The following is a 10,449-nucleotide window of genomic DNA, read 5'->3' as shown; positions in this document are numbered from 1 at the left end:
TTCAATAAAAATACATAAATTCCTATTCAATAAAAATCTAAGAATTTCCTTGTGATTTTTGACTCCAAAATCTTTAAAGTCCATCAAATTCTTAATTAAATACAAAAAATTAACAGCTTTTAAAAAATATTAAAAGGATGTATAAAATAATTTTCTTTTAAAAAACCTTGGAGTTCACAGGATAGTCATTTTAATACAATTCAAACTAATTTCAATATCAAATCCAATTAGATAATAATTGTATTGGTGGATCAAAGTCACAACCTCCTAGTCATTAATGTAAGTAGTTTACCAATTGAATTAACCTCATTGACGATTATAACTGCTAATATCATACATATAATAATCATAATGAGGATTGTCACCTTTAGATATATTATTCATATAACTAGAATTCTGATAACTATAAAAAGAATTTTTTGGTACACTTAGAAAAAATGATCGATGTTAGTCTCAAAATTCATTTTCAATATCAAAATGCTTGGAGTAATAGTCCCTATTACTATCCCTAAAGAAAAAAAAGTTTGATCCGATATGCAATTTTGAATGTATCTCCTGATGCTGACTGAATGATCAGCATTATTGTAACTATAATTATTACTCTTAGTCCCATTATGAATTTTTTTATTCATATGATTTATAATTGGATCTTTTTTTACACTGGTATTTTCATTTTTAAATTTCAAATCCAAGAATTGTAGATATTAGGTAGTTGAAACTTTGAATTTTAATATTTTTTTTTTACTTGTCTAAAATAGCAATTTTTTAGACTAAAAATCTCTTAAAATATTGAAAATGAAAAATATTATTATATACTAAGATAAATAAAATGAAATTAATTAAAATAATATTTCAATTACATTTTAACTAAATGCAAATTAATATAAATATTAAATAAAACAAAAGCAGCAACAATTTTAGTAATGATTTCTAAATATATATTTTCTAATTATTTTTATTTGAATTGGTTTAATTTGGATCCATTTCATTAGTTTTTGTCTTTTGAATTCTATCCAAACCAAACTAATTATCAGTTTTGAATTTTATTAATGATCCAAGTCGTGTATGAAATAAGGTTTAGTCCCATCTATTTCCTCTAAAATTTAATTTAAATACAATTTGGTTATTTTAATTTCAAAAAAATCATGAACCTCTTCCTAGGTTTAATTAATCAATAGTTTCCTTTTCTATTGTTTCATTCATGCCTTTTAAAATAATATCATCATACCTCCTACAAAATAATAATTGTAAATTTCAAAATATTAAAAGATTAAATTAAAATAATTGTAAACCTTAGGGGGTCCATATAGTATATCCAAATAACATAACCTATCTAAATAAGTTGGACTAGATTAGTCAATTTAGTCGGTTCCTTGGTTTTTTTACACACCCCTAAACCCATAATGTAATTCCACCCTTAGTCGCTTCTCTTGTTTATTGACTGCTTTATGTTGCAAAAAAAAAATCTTAAAGACTAAATTGAAATCAATGTTAATATTTGAAATTTAATATAAACCGTAAAGGTCCTTATAGAATATTCCCATGAAATAACCAATCCAAATAAGTAAGACTGGATCGATTAGTTTGGTTGGTTAGCAGAAAGGAAGGTCAGTACAGCAATTGCCCATGCGTAACATGCATAACCAGTGGTTTACCATCCATAAGCAATGGAAAACTCTTGCTAAGGCCTTTAAGAAGTGTCCACCCCATATGTCTTTTGTATTGGCATCGTATTAGTACTTTCTAGTTTCAGTACTAGCTCCGAGGAATTCCTTTTCTTTTAAAGTGTTTCAGTGGTTGGAAGCTTCACTGTGGAGGTAGGAGTAGAAGTGAGTGCTTCATGTGGATAAGCTTCAACGCTCTCAACCTGGTCTAGATCGTTTGACTATGGCTCCACGTTCTTTACATTCATAAGCTCGATCACGAGGGTCCAAATCAGGGTCTCCATCTTGCCTTATTAAATAAGTTCGAGCAAATCTACATTTTCAGAAGTTATAGGTATAGCTTAGGAGATGAGATTGGATCTGGAATTAGAATTGGCTTTGCATCATCAGGAACTAAATAAGCTTCATTAGGAAGTACTAGATTCAATCCTTTACCTTTCTATTTGTCTAGATAGAAAGTCTTCCACAGGATTAAGCACCATTTAGAGTAAAACTAGTGTCGTTCTCTAGTTTATATGCTAGAGGGACATATCAGTACTATACTATACCGGGTAGTCGAATAGTAAGAAATCAAAGGAAATAAAAAAGGAAGTTGCTACTAAATCGAAAAGGGAAAAAGATCCATTAAATGCTATCATAGGTACTAGATTAAATAACATTATCATCAGGAGAATGTTAGTTAGAAGTCTAAGGACCCAGACAAACAAGTCTAATAGTCAAAGGAATTGTTATATCAAGCATGGACTAGCAAAGATGAGCGGGAATGAGCAATGACTTGAGCTTAGTTTTGGAGTTCGAAAGGGTGACATCTGACAAATTCCTTGGGTTTGTAGTCAGCCATCGAGGGTTCGATGGAGATCCGCAAAAGATTAAGGCGATTCAGGAGATGCCGCCTCCAAGAAACATAAAGGAGCCAAAAGAACTCCAAGGAAGATTAGCTTACATCTGACGGTTCATATCAAACTTATTTGGAAGATGCCAACCCTTTATTTTCTCGTCTAATATGCTAACCCTTATAGAATATTCCAATGAAATAACCAATCCAAATAAGTAAGACTGGATCGATTAGTTTGGTTGGTTCATCAATTTTTTACACACCCCTGCTACAATAATCAAGATCATCTTAACTCTTGGGTGAGATTGTAGGCAAAAGTTGTTGTACGGCTTTTTATCAAATACTGATAATAATTTTTTAAGATTAAAATTTATTATTATTATTTTTTTTTTGCTTTTTGGGGTAAATTTTGATAATAAATATTTTTTCCTCGATTGATAAGGAATTATGCAAGTTACAAGTTTTAAACAATTTTTTAAAAAGAAATTAGAAAATGTACATTAAAACACATATGCAGTTCATTCTTATATAATAAACAATGACATAATTGGAAAATTGATAACTATAAATATGAATTCGTAAAAACAAATATACATGTACATATATATATAAAATAAATAACAAGTAATACGTAGTAAGAGGAAAATATATTAACTAATAAAATTACCTTCTTTTAGAAGCCTTTAGAATAAACATTTTATAGACTATGTACAGTGCGTGAATACTGAATTGATACTATTTTTCAAAAATAAAAGATATGTATAGATATAAAAAAAAATAATAATAATAAATTACAATTTAATGTAGAATTCGAAAATAAGTCGATTTACATAGTTTTCAAAAAAAAAAATTATTCTATATTATTTATTAAATAAGGAATAAAGTATATAAAACAATATATAATAAATTTTAATATTTTTTTTTGGGAACCTTTCAAAGTGGGGCCCTAGACATGGGGCTTGTGGTTTAAACACTAAAGCTCCATTTGGTAAATCTGATGAAAATAAAATTTTAGTTTATAGAGCTTTGTATAATATATTATTTTGAAAAAGAGCTATTATTAAAAAATTAATAAGTGCTTGACTGTAAATAAAAAAACTGTATTAAATACTTAATGAGTTTGTATGTAAGTTAAAATAACTGTATTAAATGCTTATTAAATTTCCATATAAGTTAAAAAAAAGCTTTTCTAAAAAAAAAAAAATTGGATTTCTCTAAAACAACTTTGAAAAGTTGTTTTTTGGGTCAAATACTTGTTAATTTTTACCAAACACCTTTATTTTTAAACAAAAGAGCTTTTGGCCTTCAAATAGATCTTTTGACTCAAAAAAAGCTCTGTCAAACAGGTACTAAAGAGTCCATTTGGTATAGCTGATGAAAGTAGAGCTTTGAAAGTAGAGCTTTGGTTTGTAAAGTTTTGTATAATATATTTTTTTGCAAAATAACTTTTATTAAAAAACTAATAAGTATTTTGTTGTAAATAAAAAAACTGCATTAAATGCTTATTAAACTGTATTAAATGTTTGTTAAATTTCCATATAAGGTAAAAAAAAAGAATTTTTTTAGATAAGTTCAAAATTTAGACTTCTTTAAAACAGCTTTAACAAACTTATTTTTTTTTGTCAATAAATACTTATTAACTTTTGCCAAACACTTTTATTTTTTTATAAAAGAACTTTTGGCCCTCAAGTAGAGTTTTTAAGCAAAAACAAAGTCCTGCCAAACAGAGCCTAAAAGCATCTACAAGGGATTCTTTAAAAATAAAGAGTATTTTTATGTTTAAAGAGTTAAACTTTAAAATTTCCTCCAACAACACTCTTTATATTGCATTCTTTATTTTTATTTTTTCAATAAACATTTATTGTTATGTTTCTTTCCCTTTTTTTTTTTGGTTTTTTTACTAGAATTCCCTCCTAATTATTTTATTATTTCCCTCCAATTTTCTTCATAGATCCGACCAAATCATTAAATACATTATCATACTAGTCTTGGAATTTGATAATCATTAAATAATAAATAGTATTTTTGGCTCTCCAAATTCCCACTCTATATTTTAAAAAATTAAAATGCATAATGAGTTGGAAGCTGCTTTTACATATTATCTCTTCAAAATAAAGATATAAAAAGTCCCTTGGGGATGCTCTAATAAATTAAACATTAACTTCTTCTCTTTTTTTTTTCTTTTTTTTTTTAAATTAAACATTAACATGAATTTTGAGAGTGTTGATAGGCTTAGCCAATCAGCAATTATATAACAAATTTAATTTTATATTATAAGTTGGTTATTTGAAGTAAGAATCTAAATATCGATATTGATGAAAATCGAACAACAAAAATATCTATGCACATATTAAAAATTATTAAATATTAATAAAAATTTATAAAAATGATATAAATTTATAGAAAAAATGAATTTTTTTTATTGAAACTTTAATATTAGTTTATTTGAATAAATAATTATTAATTTGACTATAAAAATTGAAAAAACATTGAATGTATATCATATTTTTTTAATTAATAGAATTATAGTAAACGTTAATGAATATAAATATAATATTATTGATAAAAAAGTATGTAAAAAAAAAAATATCCAGTAAAACTATTTATTAATTAAAATAAATAATACAACTATTATAATAATATTATGATCTATATATCCTCTTGATACAATTGAGAATTCGTTGGTGATTGAAAACTATTGCTTTCTTCCTCTTCTTCATTTCTAAATGTGTAATATGCAAAGTAATAATCAAAATACTTTATTATTTAATAATTAATTTAGTTTAAATTACAATATTTTATCTTGTAAACTTAACTAAATGTCAACAATATTTTTTAATTTTTGATAAAAATATTAAATTTAATAGATGTTTTAAAATTTTTTACAGAAATTTTGAAAATAATTTCGAAAATATCAATATATATAATGAAAATTTTGATAGACTTTATATAAATTAAAATTTTCAAAAAAAATTCAAAAATTTGGACTGAAATTACTTAAATTTTATCTGTTTCGTTTTACAATTTATATTTTACATCGATCTATTGAAAAAGTAGAAATTTGGAAAAAAGTATCAAAAAATTATGAATATGTAAACTATGATTAGAAGTGAGCAAAACAATCGATTATCTACAATTTAATAAAAGTTTCTCATATTATTTTGTTTTTGGTACATTTATTTTCTCTTCACTAAAACGTAACAAGTGAGTAAAAGTTGTAAATCAAGCAACTATCAGCACTATTCTTTTTATATTCAACCAAATATCATCAGTTGAATTGATCTGGCATAAATGAAAGTATAATCAACAGGGAATTAGTTTATCTCCAAAAATGCTAAAATGTGGAGAAAACAATATTTTCAAAGTAAAAAGCCATTTTTCCAAAATACTCGCGTATGATTGAACCAACACATTACAGATGCCAATTTTTTATTTACCAAAGAAACAGACATGCCAATTTTTAAATTTATCATTCACATAGACTTTATGTAAAAAAGATTATAGATATTTTTCACTTTCCAACAACCAACTTCTCTAATGGAGCTATAATAATCTGTGATAATAACAAATAAATGGTAGGAAATTTAGTGATTTATGAGCATTTAATTGGTCCAAATCCTGATGGATAATCATAACGATCAACCACCAAAGGAGTAAAAGGCATCACAGCCATTAAATTTTTTCTCTAGAGAATGACAGCCCTTAATTAGTCGGGTCCACGTAAAACCAAAAATGGGAAAAGCATAGCGTAACTTTGCCCATCCAAGGGGCCCAGTAGGTTTGGTGAGACTGAGAATTGGTGGAGCAGTAGGCGGGGCAAAGCTCCTATAAACACGCTCAGTTTTGGTGCTGCTCGATAGATCTGAATCTGCTTCTTCTTCTTCTTCTTCTTCTGCTAACCTAATATCTATTCTGTATCAAAGGCTATAACTCTCTTTCAGCTCTTTTATTGCACAGATGGCGTACGAAGGAATTCTGCTGGGAATGGGAAACCCACTCCTTGACATCTCAGCCGTCGTCGACGAAGAATTCTTGAATAAGTATGCCGCATCCTTTCTCAATTTACAGCTTCTTATTTCTTCCTCTCTACCTCTCTGAAATCCAGATCTCGTTTTGTGTTCTCTGAGCTGGGTTCGGTTGCTTGCCTTTATGTTTCATAGAGATACTTGATGTGCTACTGCTTTTGTAATTTCATACAAATAGCTTAAAAGCTATTCTTTTTACATGACTTACCAAAATTATGTTAATTGTATGGATTTTGCTATCTTACCTATTTGTTTTTTGGGGCATTTTGTTTGTATTAGAATGTGGAATATATGTATATATATTATATACATTTATGAGTGTGTATGTATGCGCATACTGTATTTTATTTCTGGGAAATACGATCTGGGTTTTTATTATTATTATTATTAGTTTTTTAAAAATGTCATCTTGATTTGGAAAAAAGAAAAAAAAAACTAAGTTTTAATTTTTGTGATTGGTGTGACAGGTATGACGTCAAACTTAACAATGCCATTCTTGCGGAGGACAAGCACTTACCCATGTAAAGAATTCTCTCTGTTTCAAGATCAGTAGATTTTCCTGAGTAGTTAGCGTTTTTGAGCAATTTATTCACTGTAATCTTCTCGTGTTAGCATAACTTTTTTTTCCTTTTTCTTTTTTCTTTTTTTCCTTTTTTAATTGATTTTTCAATTGTTGGGCTGCATATTTGATGATCACTTGCACGATAACACTTTAAAAGTTGGGGATTATGTTTTGCTTGTACAGATCAAGTAGCGAGATCAGAAATCTATATGTCTTTGTTAGTATTATTATCCTTCAAAAGCTAAATCACTGTTTTAGGCAAATTCACACTAAACCAATGTTGACAAGTTTAATAGTGTTATGAGCTTATCATTGTTTAACATAATTAAAGAAAGAAATTTAGCAAAACAATCAAAGAAAGAAATATTGCACCTGCAATTATGAGCGCAATTTAAGATATTCTGGTCAAGGTTCTTTGCATTATAATTTGTTGGGCATATGGATTCCTGACTTTCCGTTCCATCTGAGTAATTATTTTGTCTTGAGATACGGTTGTTTACTTGCTAATATTAGAAGCGATGTAATTGAATTTATGTCTCAGGTATGATGAATTGGCTTCCAAGGATAATGTGGAATTTATTGCTGGAGGTAATGCAGCCATGTAATTGTATTGGGTTTTGCTACCATTGTTTTTATCGTTACTTTATTTCGTGAGTATAGTCCCTGATGTGTCTATTCAATATATTTCTTGCAGGTGCCACTCAAAACTCTATCAAAGTTGCTCAAGTACGTTATAAATTCTTTCTGGTGTTATCCAAGGAATCCAATCATACATCATATTTCGTTATTAACATAGATTGAGTTTCCCCTTACCTCTGCAGTGGTTGCTTCAAATCCCTGGCGCAACAAGTTATATTGGTTGCATTGGAAAGGACAAATTTGGGGAGGAGATGAAGAAAAACTCTAAGATTGCTGGTGTTAATGTAAATGTCTTCCATTGCTTTCAGATTTTCCTTCTGTGTGCATGTTTCTTTTCTTTGAACTGTATTCAACTGGTCTTAAGTTTTATGCCCCCCAAAAAAAAAAAAAAAATAAATAAAAAGGGTCTTTTAAGTATATTTTATATTAGTTCCCTCCTTTATTTTTGCATCTATATTTGTTTGGTTATTTCAATCCCATTGGCCTATTGTCTACAAATTTCCATTATGTTATTGATGGTATCTGTTGTGATTCCAAACAGGTTCACTATTATGAGCATGAATCTACACCAACTGGAACTTGTGCTGTTTGTGTTGTTGGTGGTGAAAGGTCAGTTTAACATCAAGAATGGTTTGAAATTTCACTTAACTGCCTATCAGACTCCTACTATATATCCCTGTTTTGGTGTTTGTAAAACTTAATGTAGACTCAAAACTTTAGCTCACCAATCAACCACAATCTGGTTGGATGTTTATGCAGGTCACTTATTGCAAATTTGTCAGCTGCTAATTGCTACAAGTCTGAACATCTGAAGAGACCAGAAAATTGGGCCTTGGGTACTTTTCAATATTCCTCTTGTGATTTCTGTCTTGTTATCTACTAATACATTATTGTATACTGATTTTTCTTCTCTTTTTTTAATTGTGACTGGACAGTTGAGAAGGCCAAGTACTATTATATAGCTGGGTTTTTTCTCACTGTATCACCAGACTCCATACAGCTTGTTGCTGAGCATGCTGCTGCAAACAACAAGGTAACATAAATGACATAAAATGAAAGATTCCATCAATTTTGCTTCTTTCAACTGCTTTGTTGAGAAACATCATTGACTTTTAGTAGTATTATTATTTTTGCTGAAACTGAATTAATTCTTGTGCAGATCTTCTCAATGAATCTTTCTGCTCCATTTATTTGTGAGTTCTTCAGGGATGTACAAGAAAAAGTTTTGCCGTAAGCATTTTGCTATCTTCTTTTTCATGATTTTCCTCGTGCTTCAGAGTTTGGATTCACTAACTTGTGGCATGTCTTTTTGGTTTTAGGTACATGGACTACGTTTATGGAAATGAGACTGAAGCGAGAACTTTCTCAAAAGTTCATGGTTGGGAGGTAATTCTTGTGTCATACCATATTATTATCATATTGATGTTTTACGCATCAAATTTAACCTGTATTGACTGTTCTAATGGCAGACTGATAATGTTGAGGAGATAGCTATCAAGATTTCCCAGTGGCCAAAGGCATCTGGAACACATAAGAGGATCACTGTTATTACTCAGGGTGCCGATCCTGTAGTTGTTGCTGAGGATGGCAAGGTGAAAAAGTTCCCAGTGATACTGTTGCCTAAGGAGAAGCTTGTTGATACAAATGGAGCAGGTATATCTTCTGTAGCTCTTAGGATGCTGGAAAATATAATGGATACTCATCTAATTTAATGTTGGTGTAACAAATCTGAGAATTTGAAACAAAAAAATAACGTGTAGGGGTCAAAATTTTAGGTCATTAAGATGTTTATAAACTACCTGTGTAATGAAAACTGACATCTGAAATCTGAAATAGCCATTACAAGCTGGCTTTTATATATATATATATATATATATTATATCTTTGTATGTTTCCATTCGGCATGTGCTGCATCTCATTATCAGTCAAAAATCCCCACACGTTAAGAAAATGAACAAGTGCATGACATCTTTTACTTTTATGTAGGTGACGCTTTTGTTGGAGGATTTCTGTCACAGTTAGTTCAAGAGAAACCAATCGAAGAATGCGTTAGAGCTGGCTGTTATGCAGCAAATGTTATTATCCAAAGGTCTGGTTGCACTTACCCAGAGAAGCCTGATTTCAAATAAATAATTTTTCTTGTCCCTAATCCTATGATGCAGTTTAAATTTTCATTGCCTATTGCTGCAATTGAATTTTGTATTTTCCAATTAATTACTGGTCATTTTGTCGTCTTCATGGTAAGATGGCCCTCCAAATATGAATCATCCCATATTTTATGCTATGAAAGTTTGAGCACAAACGTATTATTTTTAGGTCAGAGATGTATGTGATGGTCATAAAAATCGTTGGAGGTAGAATACATTTTTGTGTTATAATGTCACTGGAATTTTATATATTGTTTCTTTTTATTTTATATGGCATTATTATTCCTGACTTAAAAAAAAAAAAAAAAAAAATTGGGTCGGAAATGATTAATCTTAGTTCAATGATATCATGGATTTTGTGGTGTGCGGAAGCCTACAAACCTTTATTCACCCCAAAAAAAAAAAAAAAAAAAATTTCTCTTAACCCCTTTAAAATCTTTTAACCAGAAAAATAAAAAGGGGGATTTTTGTTGCATGATTCTAAAATATCAAATGCTCCTTAAACGAAGCATTTGATTAATTTTCTAAGGATGGTTCTGTATATGTCAAAGTATTTGTGGTCCTCTCGTCTCTCTTT

At 29.1% G+C, this 10,449-nt stretch overlaps 1 protein-coding gene across 1 annotated transcript; it reads left to right on the top strand.

Annotated features, from left to right (window-relative positions):
• The first annotated feature begins 6,339 nt into the window (after positions 1-6,339).
• On the top strand, positions 6,340-10,141 carry LOC125419657 (adenosine kinase 2). The gene is made up of 12 exons (XM_048466034.2): positions 6,340-6,539; positions 6,992-7,045; positions 7,628-7,674; positions 7,781-7,812; positions 7,908-8,009; positions 8,267-8,334; positions 8,485-8,561; positions 8,661-8,758; positions 8,885-8,955; positions 9,045-9,111; positions 9,195-9,378; positions 9,712-10,141. The coding sequence occupies exons 1-12, from the start codon at positions 6,457-6,459 to the stop codon at positions 9,852-9,854; spliced, it is 1,026 nt and encodes a 341-aa protein (XP_048321991.2). The 5' UTR covers positions 6,340-6,456; the 3' UTR covers positions 9,855-10,141.
• The last annotated feature ends 308 nt before the right edge of the window (positions 10,142-10,449 follow it).

Source organism: Ziziphus jujuba, chromosome 11, assembly GCF_031755915.1.
Source record: "Ziziphus jujuba cultivar Dongzao chromosome 11, ASM3175591v1".
Classification (NCBI taxonomy): Eukaryota; Viridiplantae; Streptophyta; class Magnoliopsida; order Rosales; family Rhamnaceae; genus Ziziphus; species Ziziphus jujuba.
The sequence above is the reverse complement of the archived record's forward strand: the minus strand, read 5'-3'. Positions and strand labels throughout refer to the sequence as shown.